We start from the raw sequence: 19,680 nt of genomic DNA, 5'->3' as shown, positions 1-19,680 counted from the left end.
ATTCATCCGTTAGATCTCGTTTTGATATACATGTATCATGCGTGAGTATATCTTATGTGATTATATGATATAATATATAGTAACCGGTTTTGATATAGTGTAATAAAAAACTATTCACGAAAGTAACATTAAAATAAATGTTCTTTACGTATTCTCAGAAAACGTTCTTGTTCGAACCGGTTTTAAATAACATCTTCGTTTAGATCGCTAATTACCAATTAGTATGATTAAAACATTATGTTAAGCTCTACTATTTATATCAACACAGAGCGTAGGTTTTTACTCTCCACGCCAAATTCAATCGAAGAAACCAATATTAATGCTCCTCCTTTAATACCGTATATACCACTTACCTAATTTTGTTATTGAGTGATGCGTTTTCGTGAAATAGATATTATAAGATCCGTGATGGCCACGCCAAAAATATATCAGAAATATTCCCCTATCGATTAAGGTAAGTATTTCGATTCTTTGAATTTTGTTTCCTTTTATACGTTAACAATATTATTGTATTTCCTTAATATTTTGACCAATTAAGCGTAGGTTATAAATTGGAATATCGAGTTTGCATCGAGTATATTGAAATTCAATTGTGTTTCCTTTTTATTTTGACCAAATAACCAAAATATATCTGATATCTGTAACGTATAATTTTTTTTTTCAACGTTGACAAAAATTTTGCCTTTTACAAAAGAGTTAATATTGCATTATAATTAACGTTGACAAAAATGTTCATAAAACGTTCGATTATAATACGTGTTCCTAAAATAAGCATAAAATTGTTCATAAAATTAGTCCCGTTTCTTTAGTTGCATTATAAAGAAATTTGATATTAGTTTAAAAATGTTCATAAAATGTTGCATAAAAATGTTCATAAAATGTTGATTCGGTTTCAAAAAGGTTCATAAAACGTTGCATTATAATACGATTTGATATTAGTTTAAAAATGTTCATAAAATGCTGCATTATAATTAACGTAAACAAAAATGTTCATAAAACGATTTGATAGATGTCGAACCTATTTTGTTGCCTTTACCAAAAGAGTTAATATTCTGCCTGTCATAAATTTTCGTTTTTTTTTTCAAATCGGATTGTAATCATATAGTATAATGTATATGACCAATGGCATTTGGTTGTAATTATTCTAGTTTACAAAGGGTTTTTTTAAAAAGTTAGTGAGAGTGAATGAGGTGATGACACATAGGAAATGACACTCATGTAATAAACACATGACACTCATGTAATAAACACTCAGGGATACTCTTCCCTTGACTTTTGTTGAACATAACTCTCTGTAAATGCATTAAATTACAAAAACAATTTATTTGTAATTTTTATTCTTCCGAGCTAATGTGTATGCATTAAATTTTCAAAACAAGCTTAACAAATTAAAATCAATTTGATTATTTCTGATACTCCGTTTTGATATCTGTTATGTAATTCAAATTATGTCGTATTAACACTTCTCGTGTGCTTAATGTTTGATAAAGTCTCTTGTGTAGTAATTATTTGTAAACTTTAGCTAATAAAATGATTAAGATAGAAGTTTTAGGAAAAGACGAAGAAGAGAAAGAGTCTAAGAGCTCTTTCTCCAACTGGTTCTACTTTGTGATCAACGTTGGTGCAATGATCGCTTCTCCTGTTCTCGTTTGGATTTAGATGAATGTTGCCATGTTGGTTGGGATTTGGCCGTGGCTGCCCTCTTGTTCTTCGCGGGAAGCAACTTCTACAGGCTTTAGAAACCAGGAGGAAGTCCCATCACAAGAATGCTTCAAGTCATTGTTTGCTTCATTTCAGAAAATTCAAAGTGAAAAGTCCCTGAAGCACCTGATGCTATGAGGAGTCTTTGCTCGGCATTGTCGCTGACGACGGTGGCATTAGGGAACTATCTAAGCACATTTCTGGCGACGGTTGTTACAAAAGTGACGACTACTGGTGGAAGACCAGGGTGGATAGCTGATAACCTGACCAGAGGTCATCTTGATTACTACTACTATTGGTTATTGGCTGTTTTTGAGTTTCTTGAATTTCTTCGCCTACCTTTGGATTGCTAAATGGTGTACTTACAAGAAAGCTACGGGGCATACGTACGAAAACTTCACGACGTCTGCAATTCTTATAGAGAGATCCTATGATTCCTTTTCGGTTTGGCTCTGTTTCATGATGATATATCTTACTTTTTTCATATCTTAACTAACGTATATGCAGTAATGCATTGCATTTTTCACTAACAAAATCATATTTGATTTTTCATGAACTCACACAATAGCAGTCAGTAACATGAACATATACAAAGGTGATTTTGTAGTGAAACTATATATATTAAGATTAGTAGATCGTCTTGTTCCACTCGCTGGAACTGGTTATCTCGCATTGCAACTTGAACAATACTCCACTTGCAAGCTCTCAAGGAACCTGCAGGATTTAACAGATTAGAGATGAGAACGATGCTAAGTTGTTTGAACTAAACTAACCAGTTTTATGGGAGAGAGTGAGAAACTAAGTGAGGGTGAACATATAGCAATGATTAATAGACCCAAGTTTTGAAACTTATAACTTGCTTGATATGTCATGCTAACTTTGCTTTTGCATCTATAGACACATCTCTCCTCAGTGGTGTTAACTCAAACCACCAAGACCAATGTGGATGCTTTATGTGTATATTTGAAAAGCAGCAGCAGCGATGTTTGTTTCAAGCTCTACTTAAAATTTAAGAATAAAGATTCCACCTTTATGAACTCTTTGATAAATACAGAGAAAATACCTCAAACTCTCAAGACTAAAATTAGGAGAAAGATTCACAACTCATGAATCACGGCCAAGCTTTAGACACATATTCAGTTAGTTGTTCCAAAGTCCGAAAGCTTTCTTGAACTGCTTCTTCTTTTTCTTCGACGGCGGCGGAGGGAGCGAGTGTGTTAGGTTGTTGTGATATAATAATATATAAACCAAACCCAACCACTTAAAATCTCGAAAACGAACCAATTTAAATTTTGTCCGGTTCGATACGGTTCATTTAGAGATATGATCAGTTTGGTTTAGATCCCTTATATATTAACCATGTGCATAATGTTCTTATAGATATTTATCGTTCATAACTATTAAATCAAAACCAACATAATAAATTATTAATTATGTTTTTAAAAAGATAAATGAAACACTAAACTTTATATTTTATAATAAAAATAAATATTTTCAGATAAAACACAACATATTTAGGAATTATCTTATGTTTTAAAAATATATTTTATTTTTGAGAATTTTTCTTATATTTAGTTATAGTCAATTATCTAATATAACATATAAATAAAATATTGTTAATATATATTCATTATTTTTTATCAATATATATATATATATATATATATGTGCTTATTGTTGTGTTAAATTTTAAAAACATTCACATATTAGAAATATTTTAGAAAATATATTTATTTGTTTGATTAGAATTTAATTATAAACTGTTTTATATCTAACTATAAATTTTATAATAAAATTTTATTTTCAGATAACAACAGAATATATCTAAGAATTATTTTATTGTTTTAAAACATTTTTTTTATTTTTTTTATTTTTTTTATATTTATTTATTGTCAATTATCTAATATAATATATAAATAAAATATTAAATATATATTCATTAGTTTTTATCAAAATATATAAATGGTTATTGCTGTGTTAAATTTTAGAAACATGAACATATTATAAATATTTTAGAAAATAATTAGCATTTAATTATAATTTTTTTTATATCTAACTATAAAATTTATAATAAAATATGATTTTCAGATAACAACATAATATATCTAAGAATTATCTTATGTTTTAAAACATGCTTTTATTTTTGAAAATTTTATTATATTTATTTATAGTCAATTATCTAATATAATATATAAATATAATAGTATTAATAGAAATTCGTTTATAATTATTTATATTTTAGATAATTCTTATTATTATTAATTTTAATAACTTATTTAATCAGAAAATTTTATTATATTTATTTATAGTCAATTATCAAATATAATATATAAATATAATAGTATTAATAGAAATTCGTTTATAATTATTTATATTTTAGATAATTCTTATTATTATTAATTTTAATAACTTATTTAATCAGATATATTTTAAATTTTTTTTTATTTTTGACTAATTTATATATTATATTTATTAAGGGTATAAACGAATTATTATTAATTTTAATCACTTTTAATCAGATAGATTTGAAATTCGTTTTTATTTTTTGACTAATTTAGATAATTTATTCGTTAAAGATATAAACGATATTAACCGATCTAACTTTTAACGTGAGAGCTCCGTAAAAAAAAATTACTTCTAATTTATATAATAGATTTATTAAGGGTTTAAACGATTTATTATTAATTTTAATGACTTTTTAATCAGATAGATTTGAAATTCGTTTTTATTCTTTGACTAATTTAGATAATTTACTCATTAAGGGTATAAACGATATTAACCGCTCTAACTAATTTATATATTAGATTTATTAAGGGTATAAACGAATTATTATTAATTTTAATCACTTTTAATCAGATAGATTTGAAATTCGTTTTTATTTTTTGACTAATTTAGATAATTTATTCGTTAAAGATATAAACGATATTAACCGATCTAACTTTTAACGTGAGAGCTCCGTAACAAAAATTTACTTCTAATTTATATAATAGATTTATTAAGGGTATAAACGATTTATTATTAATTTTAATGACTTTTTAATCAGATAGATTTGAAATTCGTTTTTATTCTTTGACTAATTTAGATAATTTACTCATTAAGGGTATAAACGATATTAACCGCTCTAACTTTTAACGTGAGAGCTTCGTTGCAAAAATTTACTTCGCAAATAATAGTATAGATAGGTATAATAAAGATTCTGACATTGATTATAGGTTTGGATAGACTAATAAAAGATATTCTGTTTTAATTCTGAATTTATTGATTTGATTTGTTTAGAAAGATTAAAAAATCGATTTGTATAGATGATTTGAATTTTATTCATAAAGAAACAAATATGTATCTATCTCAGTTATAGGTTACAATAATATGATACCAATTAGAACGTGATTGAACATTGGACTTGTGGAGGAATAATTATTAATATATGTATGATAGCAATGAAGACTCGAAGTCATGATTTTTGTTTTAAAAAAACTAAAGTTATGTTCCATTGCTCAGTATACAGAACAGGTTCATGAGGTATAGGTGAAGAAGAAAGCTGTAGGTTTTAGTTCGGAGGAAAACGATTTCATTTTCTTGAGATTTTTCGAACTGTAGTTTAGTTAATAAAAACAGATTACGTTCAATTAATTGTTTCAGTTTTTGTAGGTACGAATTAGAATTAGGAAAATGCATTTATTAATTGGAAAAGACAACATTAATTAAAGTAAATATTATTTATAATTTCAATGACATTGCAGTGTAAATAACTTGTAAAACTAAAGGTTAATTTATTTTTGTACTTCTATTTTAATAATATAGATAATTCTTGGTGCGACAAAATAACTAGATTGAATCATGAAGATCTGCAACCTACGAATAGACAATTTTAGTGGATAACGCATCCAAAGACTATTTCTTTTTATGTGTTTAACAACGCTAATGTAAATTAAGATCCAACCAAATTATGATAAGGGAGACTTGCACACAACTCCCTAAGTATTTTCTCCCAATCATATACAACGAAGGAATCTTTGAACATAATACAGAACCAAAGTTCACACCCTAAACCATACGGAATAAATAAGTATTTGCAGTTAACACTATTATTACCCAATTATCTAGTGTGCAATTTAAACCTTCTTATATGTATATTGAGTCTATATCTTATATATTAAAACAGAAGTCACAACCTTGATTCATGTGAGATTTTTTTAAAAATGGACCTAATGGACTTAATCTTACAAAATAATATTACATTTAGTATTTAATCTTATCATTTAAATTTTGGGCCTACTAGAAATTTTATTGGGCTATCAATAATTGGATTTAAACAATAGATGATCCATTGGATTTATAGATAGTATAAATTAAATAGATATAATTTAATATTGTAATACTATACCTTTATATGCTAAATATTTAAATATTTGTCGATATTAACTATTAAAATTATAAAGATTTTTTTTTAAAATAACAAAAAATCATATTATCTAACAATGATTAATCTTTACTACTTTAAACCAATAAAAGCAAATTTTAAACTATATAGTTTATTTTAAAAATTAAACATAAAACTAAATGTTTAATTATTTACTCAATAATATAAATCTGTGAAGCGAAAAGTTTAATTTTTTAAAAACTTTTTAAATTTGTGAAATGTTACAATATCTTTGAATATGACAATAAAACAATATTAGACTAATCTTTATATATATAGTTACAACTTTAATAATGAAATAATAATCCAAAATATATATATATATATATATATATAAAAAAATACAAATACATATGAAAGTTTGAAACAATCTATTCAATGAAAAAATATACAGTAAACTTATTATGTTTTAAAAATTGATAGACACATATATTATAATATATACCAATTTAGAATTGAAAAAAAAATATATAAAAATAATTGAAAACAAAAATTCGCGCGGTTGCGTGGGTCGAGATCTAGTATACTATTAAAAGAAAAAGATTCTTAAAAAATCTACTTCAACAAGGGTGTTAGATCATTTCATTAGATTTAACTATTTTTTTGGTCTTACCTTATATTTTTATAACTATATAAATACTTTACATAATTTAAATGAGCTCATTTATTATTTTCTCATAATCTATTATATAATTACTCTAACAATAAATTTTCATGAATATATGACAGATTATTCAGACATGTTTACACATGACGTGATCATTATCACATATAGTTCCATTAATTAATAGTATAATAGGTTGTAAAGGAGAATCCTCTGGTGTATAACAATTTTTTTTTTCATTTTTAGGTGAATTGGAAACTAAAAGCCTTAATATCAACTATTTTTTTTTTTTACAGCAAAAAGCTAAGAAACTAAGAAGATCTCTCGTTCGAGAGCCACCTCGGGGAAACTGAATCAACATAAACCATAGCAGATGGCGAAGTCCTATCACCTCGTGCCAGCTTGTCCGCCAGAGTATTTAGCGCCCTTGGGATATGTTGGATAGTAAAGTTGAGAGAGAACTCCTTACATCGCAGAAACTCCTCCATATGTGTAGTGAACGCCGGCCATTCTGTTGGTGTAGACACCATCTTCACCAATTGAGAGCAGTCAATTGCAAACACCACCTCTAAAACTTGTAGGGTCTTCATGCACTCCATCGCCCATATCAAAGCTTCACATTCAGCATGTAAAGGTGATAGACTCGTGCGGATAGACATTGCACCCATCATAGTATCAGTGGATCCATTTTTCCTATAGACCCATCCTTGTCCCGTATAAGGATCATGTTCTTTCCATGCTCCATCAATATAACACTTGTCGATGCCATGTGGCAGAGCTTTTCCTACAACATCTAGGGGTCCACGATTTATACACGCATCTTTCTGAGCTTCAGCCCACAAGACACCTTCTATCTCCGCAGTCCTGAGAATGTCAAAAGGGGTTCTTATATGATTCTTAAAAACTTTAGTGTTTCGATTCTTCCAAATATACCACATTATCCATGGAAAATAATTCAAGTCTGGTTCCTTGGGTAACTGCCAGAAAAGATAGTCCATATTTGTGAAAAGAGACGTGGTGGGGAAAACTCCCGGACATGAGGGAATATTGGATAAGGCCCAAGTTTGTAATGCCAACGAACATTCAAACAACACATGATTAATGGATTCTTCCTCATCTCCACATACTTGACACTGCGTATCACATCTTATCCCTCGGTAACGAAGATTCTTAGTTACCGGTAGACTACCCGATAATATTTGCCAAACAAAATGTTGCAGCTTTGGTGAACATTGAAGCTTCCAAGAATGAGCCAAGAGTGATTTAGTATTTGGTCCCAAAAAACTATCCTGAGCTCCACTATCCGGAAATAACGTTTCTGTTCGATAACCTGATTTAACCGTATATCTACCATGGTCCGTAAAATGCCAACCATATGAATCCGGTTTTGGATTACGACTAATAGCTAAACTCCGTATAATATCCACATCATCCTGATGTATATAAGCTTTGAGCAAATTCAGATTCCAAGAAAGATCTTCTTGATTAATTAAATCTTCCACCTTAAGTAATGGATTCAAATATTGATTCGGAAATTTTTGTATTGCTGACCTCGGGCGAGGAGCAGGGATCCAAGGATCATTCCAGACTGAAATGCTTGAACCAGTTCTCAATTCTTTTAATTACTCTAACAATAAATTTTCATGAATATATGACAGATTATTCAGACATGTTTACACATGACGTGATCATTATCACATATAGTTCCATTAATTAATAGTATAATAGGTTGTAAAGGAGAATCCTCTGGTGTATAACAATTTTTTTTTTCATTTTTAGGTGAATTGGAAACTAAAAGCCTTAATATCAACTATTTTTTTTTTACAGCAAAAAGCTAAGAAACTAAGAAGATCTCTGGTCCGAGAGCCACCTCGGGGAAACTGAATCAACATAAACCATAGCAGATGGCGAAGTCCTATCACCTCGTGCCAGCTTGTCCGCCAGAGTATTTAGCGCCCTTGGGATATGTTGGATAGTAAAGTTGAGAAAGAACTCCTTACATCGCAGAAACTCCTCCATATGTGTAGTGAACGCCGGCCATTCTGTTGGTGTAGACACCATCTTCACCAATTGAGAGCAGTCAGTTGCAAACACCACCTCTAAAACTTGTAGGGTCTTCATGCACTCCATCGCCCATATCAAAGCTTCACATTCAGCATGTAAAGGTGATAGACTCGTGCGGATAGACATTGCACCCATCATAGTATCAGTGGATCCATTTTTCCTATAGACCCATCCTTGTCCCGTATAAGGATCATGTTCTTTCCATGCTCCATCAATATAACACTTGTCGATGCCATGTGGCAGAGCTTTTCCTACAACATCTAGGGGTCCACGATTTATACACGCATCTTTCTGAGCTTCAGCCCACAAGACACCTTCTATCTCCGCAGTCCTGAGAATGGCAAAAGGGGTTCTTATCTGATTCTTAAAAACTTTAGTGTTTCGATTCTTCCAAATATACCACATTATCCTTGGAAAATAATTCAAGTCTGGTTCCTTGGGTAACTGCCAGAAAAGATAGTCCATATTTGTGAAAAGAGACGTGGTGGGGAAAACTCCCGGACATGAGGGAATATTGGATAAGGCCCAAGTTTGTAATGCCAACGAACATTCAAACAACACATGATTAATGGATTCTTCCTCATCTCCACATACTTGACACTGCGTATCACATCTTATCCCTCGGTAACGAAGATTCTTAGTTACCGGTAGACTACCCGATAATATTTGCCAAACAAAATGTTGCAGCTTTGGTGAACATTGAAGCTTCCAAGAATGAGCCAAGAGTGATTTAGTATTTGGTCCCAAAAAACTATCCTGAGCTCCACTATCCGGAAATAACGTTTATGTTCGATAACCTGATTTAACCGTATATCTACCATGGTCCGTAAAATGCCAACCATATGAATCTGGTTTTGGATTACGACTAATAGCTAAACTCCGTATAATATCCACATCATCCTGATGTATATAAGCTTTGAGCAAATTCAGATTCCAAGAAAGATCTTCTTGTATTGCTGACCTCGGGCGAGGAGCAGGGATCCAAGGATCATTCCAGACTGAAATGCTTGAACCAGTTATCGTTCTTTTGATTAACCCTTTATTAACCAGAGATCTAGCTGATGTAATACTTCTCCACCCGTATGAGGGAGAATATGATCTGATTGGGTCCAAAGGATCAGATTTCCTATAGTATCTTCCTTTAAAAACTCTTGCGAAAAGAGAATCAGGTTTATCTATTGAGCTCCATAGCTGTTTCGCTAATAACGCCGTATTAAAATTTTGAATATCTCTAAAACCAATACCACCATCCACTTTATCTTTGCGCATTTTATCCCATGAAAACCAATGCATACCTTTTGTATTGCCACTGCCACTCCACCAAAAATGGGAAACAGTACTGGTAAGTTTTTTCGTAATCGTTTTTGGTAAACGAAAACATGACATAACATGAGTTGGCATAGGTGATGCCACTGCTTTAACTAAAACTTCCTTTCCTCCTTTCGTAATGAATCGTATTGTCCAAATATTAACTTTATTACTAACCCTTTCATTAAGAAAACCAAAAACCTGTGTTTTGGATCCCCCAAGACTCTCAGGTATTCCCAAATATGTTCCCATACCACCAATTGTAGTGATTCCCAAAATCTGTTGTACCTCTAGACGAACTGCGTCCGGAACCTTATGGCCAAACTGTAAGGAAGATTTCAGAAAATTAATATGTTGTCCCGACGCTCTTTCATAGTCTTTCAAGATCTGTAGGATAGTTTCACATTCTTGCCTATTGGCTTTGCAGAAAAAAAGACTGTCATCCGCAAATAATGGATGTGAAATCATCGGACTACCACGTGCAATTTTTAGCCCCGTTAGTAACTTTTCCTCCTCCTTTTTCCTTATATTCGCTATTAGTGCCTCAGTACATAAAATAAACAAATAAGGTGATAACGGATCACCCTGACGAAGACCTCGGTTTGGTACAATATGTCCTTTTGGTTGACCATTAATCAGAACTTTATATTGTACCGATGTAATGCAAGACATTATCCGAGATACCCACCTTTGTGCAAATCCCAGCTTTAGCAGCATCGCCTCAATAAAAGGCCATTCAACTCTATCATACGCCTTGCTCATATCTGTCTTTATAGCCAAAAATTTCTCCTTACATGAATTATTCGTTCTTAATCCATGAAACATCTCCTGCGCAATCAAATTATTATCTGAAATTAATCTCCCAGTGACAAAAGTTGATTGTGTTTCTGAGACTAGTCGTGGCAATATTCTTTTCAATCGTTGGCAAAACACTTTCGAAATAATCTTATATCCCACATTACAAAGACTGATGGGCCGCAATTCCGTCATTCTACTCGGTCACACCGTCTTTGGAATGAGGCAAATATTGGTCATATTTATCCTCTCATCCAAATATCCAGTCCTAAAAAACTCGTTAACCATACATATGATGTCTGATTTTATAAACAACCAGGACTGTTGGAAGAATAAAGCCGTCATTCCATCCGGTCCTGGAGCCTTTTCTGGATGCATCATAAATAAAGCTGATTGTACTTCCTCCTCTGATGCCCAAGAAGTTAGAGATCTATTCTGATCCTCCGTGATCAGGGTGGGTATCTCTTTTAAAAATTCATCATACCCCGATGGTGATGTCGTCGCAAAAAAATCATTAAAATAATCTATCGCCACACCTTCTACTTCAGATTCCGATGTAACCCAATTACCGTCCCTATTATGCAAGCCCACAATCTTATATTGTATCCGTCTCTGTTTAGTCAAAGCGTGGTAGAATTTTGTATTTCAATCGCCTTTTGCGTGCCAAGTCGTTCTACATTTTTGTTCCCAATATAATTCTTCATCCCTATAAGCTTCTTTCAATTTCCTGGATACATCTAACACTTCCTCATATGTCTTAGTGTTATCACACTGAATTTCCTCCAAAGCCTTCTGAAGAGAAATAATCTTTTCCTTCCCATATGGAGGATTATTCTTCCTCCAAGCCGAAATTTCATGTCTACAGCTGATAATTTTGTCAACAATAACCGAATTATGTCTTGGTCTTTCTGTAGACCAACCTTTCGAAATGGAGTCCATAAGGCCATCCATTCCAATCCATCTCTTATCAAACCTAAATTGCCTTCTTGTCCTTACTAGCTTTTCATCTAGACTCGTCACTATAGGCCTATGATCCGATCCTACCATTCCCAAATACTCCACGAAGGAGGACGGGAATAAATTGTGCCATTCCACATTCCCTAAAGCCCGATCAAGTCTACATCGTACCGGTTGTTTATTCCTCGTCCCGCTCCATGACATAGTATTCCCCAAAGACGGGAATTCCAAAATCCCACAATTATCAATCATATTATTAAAATCTACAAAGGTGGACGCGTGTCTTAACACTCCCCCTTCCTTCTCATGATTACCTGTTATTTCGTTTAGATCCCCAATAATAAACCACGGCTCCAATCTATTTATCCCAATTCGAGTAAGATGTTCCCAGACTTGGTCCCGAAGACCCTGAACAGGGTCCCCATATACAAAAGAAATAAAAATTATTTTTCCTTTATAACTTGTTTCAACGTCTATAATTCTATTACTTGAATAGATAATAGTAACCGGTGAATCATGGTTATGATAAAGGGCCAGTCCTCCACTCCTCCCAATTGGATCCACAGTATGTAGATGTTTATAACCAAAATGAAATTGAAAATTCTGGACAAAACTAAACTGTTGTTTTGTTTCCGACAAGAAAAGAAACGTAGGTTTATGCTTATACCATTTCTCTCTCAGATAACTGATCGTATATTTACTCTTCATTCCTCTACAATTCCAACTCAATATCTTCATAACTAATTTCCTTATATTATTTTAAATATCAAAAATAAACCACACTCCGATAATTGTAACCTTTTACAAAAATCGCCTTCATGCCACTAGGCCTGGGCGTTCGGGTATCCGTTGGCATTCAGGTCGGGTTTTTTAGGTTTTCGGATTTTTGGGTTTACGCTTCTAGGTCCCATACCAAAATTTTATTAGTATGGGTCGGGTTCGGATAATAACCCTTTGGGTTTGGTTCAAAATTGTATTGCATCATAAAACCCATAAAGTAATCATATATCGTACGGATTCGGGTTATATCGGTTCGGTTCGGATATAACCAAAATAAAAACAAAATTTTTGAAGTAAAACATAAAGAAAAACATCTAAATTAAATAAAAATTAATCTATCACATATAAAATTGATAAAATAACAATAAAATGTTAAATCAAGCATGAAAACAAACATTATTTGTAAACAATATGTATTGCCTTATAGAGAGTAGACTTTTTATTTCAATGAGTAAATTATAAAATACTTATTTATAACTAATTGTGTACTTAAAGCATTTATTAGAATTTTAATATTTATTATTATATATAATATTACCACAAATATTGAATTTAATAATTGGAATACTTATATATATTTCAAAATATTTATATTGACTATTAATTTTGGATTTTTCGGGTTACCCGTTCGGGTTCGGTTAATAAAACTTCGGGTTCGGATATTTTTTGTACCACCCTACAAGACCCGTTCGGATATTTTTACGTTTTGGGTCGGATAACGGATCAGATTTTTCGGTTCGGGTTCGGTTCGGATTTCGGGTTCCAGATTTTATGCCCAGACCTACATGCCACAATTGTGAATATAAACCATTAAAAACCACACCAAGCATAGTCAATTAATCTTGTAATCATATTCCCCATACTTTCTAATATGCTATTTTGATTAAACTTTCGAATCTCTGCATACTGTGATATACCCTTCCCGAAGACCATTGTATATGAGCCGGAATCAGCTCGGTTAAACCATCCCCTTATCTGACCAATTGCATTAGCCCATCTCCTTAACCAATAGCACAGCATTAAACATGAGCGAAGCAATAATTCCACATAACCAAATGACACCCAAACACAAGTTACCATATATAAAATATCCTAATAAACAAAGTATTCTAGTTCCTGAAAAAAACCAGTTCCTGAAAAAAACCTCTATGTAAATCCATTACACAAACCAACTTAACATCCATAAACTTTACTTGAGGAAATACAAATTTCCTCAAAGCCGATAGAGTTAACATTGTCATGCCTAACATCCCAACAAACAAAAGTAACAACCGAGACTCTCGTCCTATCTTCCTGACCTCTTATTAGCTTGTTTCTGTTAACTTGAAGAGAAGAAGTGGAGAAGCAAAGGTGATGAGTTGAGTTGGTGCTTGTGCAAAGATAGGGCAAGTCCTTCAGGGATTGTCTACTAAGGTTTCAGGAAGGTCTGAGGGTGTCCAGAAGTGATCTGATGGTTGTGCAAAGATAGGGCCAAGTCAGGAGAGGCTTAGGAGTATCTTTGGGAGCAGGTGGTCGAGTGTGCAAACTTAGGGCGAGGCCGTACAGATTTGGTACGGACGTGTACGGACCGTACGGACCTGTCCCGACCCGAAAGTTCATAACTCGACCATTTCAGAAGTTATGAAGTTGGTGCAAAAATAGGGCGTAGGTCAGCTCTTAAAAGAAGAAGACAAAATAAGCTCTTAAGAGAAGAAGACAAAGAAGATAAGGTGCTGTGATATGATTGGAGAGTTTGGTCATGGGACAGGCTGGCTTGGACTGTAAAGGCAAGGGGAGCCACGACCATGAACCTAGACTGATCTGTGGACAGATTAGGAGGAGCTTAAGGAGAGCCAATCACAGCACAGCCCTGGTTTGAATTAAAGAGAGGCGCCAGCTGCTTCAGCCAATCAGATTCAGAATAACAAGATCAACTCATCCTCACCATCCATTCCTCTTCAGTTATTTCTATCCATTAGATATAGGTTTATGAGTTTGCAAAGTGTAAAGGCATATATAAGCCTATCATTGTCGATTTGTAACTCTTAAGAGAGTTAGGGGGAATTCCCCTTCTCCTTCATAATAGAAAAGTGTTCTTGGATCAGAATCCCTTAATCTCTCCCTTTCTTAGTCTCTAATCTCCTAATCTCTCAAAGTCTTTTGTTTCTGATCTGAGTAAACACTTAATCACTCATAAACACTGCCACTAATCTATCTCTCTCTAAATCACCTAAATCAAACTCTCTCTCTGCCCTATTGGGTTTCACACAAACACACAGCCTGAGATCTCTGAAAATCTCACATGGTATCAGAGCCAGGTTCATCTGATCTGGTTCTTAGCTTCCGCAAAAGCTCACAAGCTCCTCTCATGTCGTTTTGAAACCAAGACCAAGCTTAGATGATCCAGCCGGCTGTTCAACATCTCAAGTGGAAGATGGGTTCATCCCTGGTGTCCAGAAGCTGTATGTGGTCGTTTCTCACCCTCTCATGACGCCCATGAAGAAAGAAGGCTCTTGGAAACAAGGCAGGAAGTGGTCTGATCAACCAAGCTTCAAAGCTTTATCCATGCTGTTTCTTATTCACTGTCCAAGAAGAATGGTGATAGCTTTCATCTGGTACTGGTGTGGCTAGTGTAACATGAAGAAAGGTGGGGTCTTTGACATGGAGAGTTGAAGAGAAAGGTCCTTGGAAGAAGGAGAAGTTGGGGTCGACACCAACAGCTCACTGTCTTGCCATGTTCTATGGAGTTTCAAGGAACTAACACTAGTTCCTTGGCTGTAAGAAACCTCTTTCTCTTGGTTAAAGCTTGTGTATGTGAACTGAATGATGTATTAAACAGGTTGTGATGTTGTGATGTGATTGAAAACCTGAGGATGTGTGTAAAGATTGCTACATATGAAATGTTTAGAATCTGTCCCAGGATGCTTAAAGAGTTGTTGATTGGTGACTGAGAGTTGTTGCTTAAAATCCGGTTCATAATGACTGTCTGTTAGGGAGTTAGTAGTATTGTCTAAACCTGATTACTTTCATGAATGGAAACCGAGCTTAAAGTGGAGTGTAGAGTGTTGTTGCTGCCTTAGGTTGATGCACTTTGATTTAAGTCTAAGATGCAGTTAAGGCAGAAGTTAAAATTGCCTAAGTAGCTTGTATTAAATCTGTTATGATCATGCTTGTGCTTAGAGAGTTTGCTTGCAAAGATTTGAACTTGATAATGCTTGTTTCAATCTGTTGCATAGCTTGTGACATTGGAGATCAAACTTGATGATTAGTCAAAGATTGATCCCAATGCTTGTGTCTTATCTTTGCTGGAGTTTGAGTGATGTTTCAGGTTCACATGATGTGCTCTCTGTCCATCATCAATCCGAGTAGAAGAGGAAGACTTTACCCATTGGGAATGGTCGCTGGGGTGTATGTGGATACACAAGGCGAGTGGTCATCACCTAAGTCTGGAGGAGACCGGTGGCCAGTAGGCATTGGAGATAATGGGAAGGGTTGATCAGTGGTTGAAGCGCACTCTATGAGATGTTGCGCTCCTGATCTTAAGGCTCACTGAGACTCACTTCAACCTTGGATCTATACTCAATCCAAGCTTGAGGAGGGGAGCTAAGTGAGCCACCTGATGATCCTGTTGCTCAATGACCTGTGTTACTCAAGGCCATTGCAAGCTGATCATGGAGTGATCCAGCCGAAGTGGAGGGAAGAAGAAAGTCACTCAACAAGCTAGTGTAAGATGCTTGGAGAGTGGGCTGAGGTATCTCCTCAGTGCAATGGTGATGTGGTGGAGGCTTCAAGCATCAAGTCTGAAAGAGATGGAGGTGCTCTCCACAAGGCTTATCATGGAGCTATCATGCGCTCACCATCAAGCTTGGATCTTCTCTATACTCGGTCTCAAGCTTGAGGGGGAGTGTGGATGAGCTTGCATGATAAGAGAAGGAGCTGTTAAGCTCAGCAAGTGAGGGATTCAAGTGGCGTGTGAAGAGCAACCACTCCTCACCATTTATACAAGGGAGTAAACCTGATCTCTATCTCTTTATATACATTCATGATAGGTTTATCTCTTGAGAACTGATACACTTGTGGAATGATGTATCAGGTACTTGTATCTATCAAGGAAGATCTGGTGTGTCCAAACACTTCAACCTAACAAGAAGTTAGGTGAAAGGGGGAGAGACCAAGATCTGTCTGAAGAAGAGTACAAGAAGTGTTGATGATGATCAAGAAGAGTGGGTTCTATCTTGTATCACATGAGGGCCATGATCCAGAGTCTTTGTGTCCCTTACATTGTTGGTAAGGCACAAAGACTCACTGGCCAATCCCTAGGCCTTGAAGACTTTACTCTTTTTCCCTCATCAAGGTTTTGTCCCAAAGGGTTTTCCTTGGTAAGGTTTTTAATGAGGAAGTTCTTCAAGGTTCCAAGCTTGACTTAGGATCAACTAAAGTCAAGCTTGAGGGGGAGTGTTAACTTGAAGAGAAGAAGTGGAGAAGCAAAGGTGATGAGTTGAGTTGGTGCTTGTGCAAAGATAGGGCAAGTCCTTCAGGGATTGTCTACTAAGGCTTCAGGAGGGTCTGAGGGTGTCCAGAAGTGATCTGATGGTTGTGCAAAGATAGGGCCAAGTCAGGAGAGGCTTAGGAGTATCTTTGGGAACAGGTGGTCGAGTGTGCAAACTTAGGGCGAGGCCGTACGGATTTGGTACGGACGTGTACGGACCTGTCCCGACCCGAAAGTTCATAACTCGACCATTTCAGAAGTTATGAAGTTGGTGCAAAAATAGAGCGTAGGTCAGCTCTTAAGAGAAGAAGACAAAAGAAGCTCTTAAGAGAAGAAGACAAAGAAGATAAGGTGCTGTGATATAATTGGAGAGTTTGGTCATGGGACAGGCTGGCTTGGACTGTAAAGGCAAAGGGAGCCACGACCATGAACCTAGACTGATCTGTGGACAGATTAGGAGGAGCCTAAGGAGAGCCAATCACAGCACAGCCCTGGTTTGAATTAAAGAGAGGCGCCAGCTGCTTCAGCCAATCAGATTCAGAATAACAAGATCAACTCATCCTCACCATCCATTCCTCTTCAGTTATTTCTATCCATTAGATATAGGTTTATGAGTTTGCAAAGTGTAAAGGCATATATAAGCCTATCATTGTCGATTTGTAACTCTTAAGAGAGTTAGGGGGATTTCCCCTTCTCCTTCATAATAAAAAAGTGTTCTTGGATCAGAATCCCTTAATCTCTCCCTTTCTTAGTCTCTAATCTCCTAATCTCTCAAAGTTTTTTGTTTCTGATCTGAGTAAACACTTAATCACTCATAAACACTGCCACTAATCTATCTCTCTCTAAATCACCTAAATCAAACTCTCTCTCTGCCCTATTGGGTTTCACACAAACACACAGCCTGAGATCTCTGAAAATCTCACAGTTTCTTAGTGGGAAAACCCATCGCCGTATCACATTGTTTGTGAAAGTATATCACTACCAATATCGCTCCATTCCATAGCCACCCACCTCGTATGTAACGATCTGTATAGTTCCCTCCACGTACCAAAACACAACACACCAGAAGCATAAACGCCAAGCCCCTGCCAAGTAAAGAAACACCAATGGAACCCCACATATTGACAAGCCAAATTACCTGTTCCAAACAACATAGCGTTACTAATCAGCATTTCTACAAGCAAACCATTACACCCACAGCTTGTAACGCTTGTAATCAGTACACATGACTTTTCCAAATCAGCTTGTAAAAATTGCATCTACTCAACAGACTCCATATCAACCTCAATGGCAAAATGCTGATTCCAAATAGCACTCTCCTCATTACTTGTCCCCATTACTCTACTCCCAATAAACAAAGACCAAAACACAATGTATCTCCTAACCAGATAAAAGAAAAAACTCCAATAACTGACCAGATATAATAGTCCCCGAGAAGGCTTAATCCTACACAAATCTAACCACCACCCATACTCATAAGATCTCAATACGAAAGAAAAACACTCAAATTTATTATTCCAACTCCCTGAAAACCTCAGAGGAAACTCATAGCAAAGATTGAAAACAAAATCAAAACGAAATTCAAAGGGAATACTAGATCTTTCCCTACACTTATTCATTAAATTTTAGAGAACTTGATAACTCTTTAATCCTGATCAGGATCTGCCTTAACTGAAGCCTTCTTTGGGGGTAATATACCCTTCTCCCCCATCTTACTCCCCTGCCTAGCCGTGTGTTTCTTCCTTGGAGAGACGACGCTCTGCACCAGCCGCTTCTTGAGCGTACCTCCCATCACAGCACCACTTGCTGTCCCCAGCTTCTTCTTATTAGCCTGACGTTCTTTTCCTTCATTAACATTTGCAGCCTCCTGAGTTTCTGTCTCCATCAGTTGATCCTCCTCCTCCACATCAAGATCTGCTTCAGTGAGGATCACGTCTCCCAACTGATCAGGGCCCCCTCCTCTGCTACCTCGGTAAAGACCACATCCTCAGCTAGCTCCGACGCCGCACCATCAGTCACCGCACCTTCAATCATGCCCTCCTTCTCCCCTTCCTTCTCTCCCTCACGCTCTCTTGTATTGGAAAGTGTCATCGCCTACGCATCAGCAACACCAAGGTGCTCAGAGGGAAGGGTTGTCTCCTGTAGATCCTTAGCCTCAGCCTCTTCCATATTCTCATCTTCATCTCCCGCCAATCCTTTCGAAGCCGTTCCTGAGGAGTTTCCTTCAAAGGTGAGAGTTTTCGAGCCTTAGAAGCTGAAATATGGTTCCTCTCTCCACTCTTTCCACTCCTAAATGCATCAAGCATAAGCTTTTATTGGTCATCCAAATGTTGCCCCACGTCTTGAGAGTCGAGCTTGTTCAAACCGCTAGTGTCCATAGCATGCCTCGCTGGAGCCTCTGCAGGGGGAAGACGACCACTCTGCCTCATGTTCCTTGAATAAGCCCCATCTTGATCTCCATAAGACCTCTTGAATCCCGGTTTTTTAAAATCCTCATAGTTGTTGTTATCATGTGCAATGCCTTTTCCTTTGTAATCCTTGTTCTGCGTGACTTGTTGGCCATGTCTCCGATTATTACCATCA

General features: G+C 35.3%; 1 protein-coding gene and 1 long non-coding RNA gene across 2 annotated transcripts; both read right to left on the bottom strand.

The window, feature by feature from the left end:
- Window positions 1–2,164: 2,164 nt before the first annotated feature.
- LOC106454145 lies at window positions 2,165–3,219 on the bottom strand. Its single transcript, XR_007328418.1, has 2 exons — window positions 2,765–3,219; window positions 2,165–2,415 (listed from the first exon to the last, which is right to left on the bottom strand). It is a non-coding gene; the product is annotated as an uncharacterized LOC106454145 (long non-coding RNA).
- Window positions 3,220–8,567: 5,348 nt separating this feature from the next.
- Window positions 8,568–9,254, bottom strand: LOC125592528. Its single transcript, XM_048767746.1, has 2 exons — window positions 9,190–9,254; window positions 8,568–9,120 (listed from the first exon to the last, which is right to left on the bottom strand). Exons 1-2 carry the CDS (start codon window positions 9,252–9,254, stop codon window positions 8,568–8,570), a joined length of 618 nt encoding a protein of 205 aa, XP_048623703.1.
- Between the last annotated feature and the right edge of the window lie 10,426 nt (window positions 9,255–19,680).

Source organism: Brassica napus, chromosome C9 (genome assembly GCF_020379485.1).
Source record: "Brassica napus cultivar Da-Ae chromosome C9, Da-Ae, whole genome shotgun sequence".
NCBI classification, from domain to species: Eukaryota; Viridiplantae; Streptophyta; class Magnoliopsida; order Brassicales; family Brassicaceae; genus Brassica; species Brassica napus.
The sequence above is the reverse complement of the archived record's forward strand: the minus strand, read 5'-3'. Positions and strand labels throughout refer to the sequence as shown.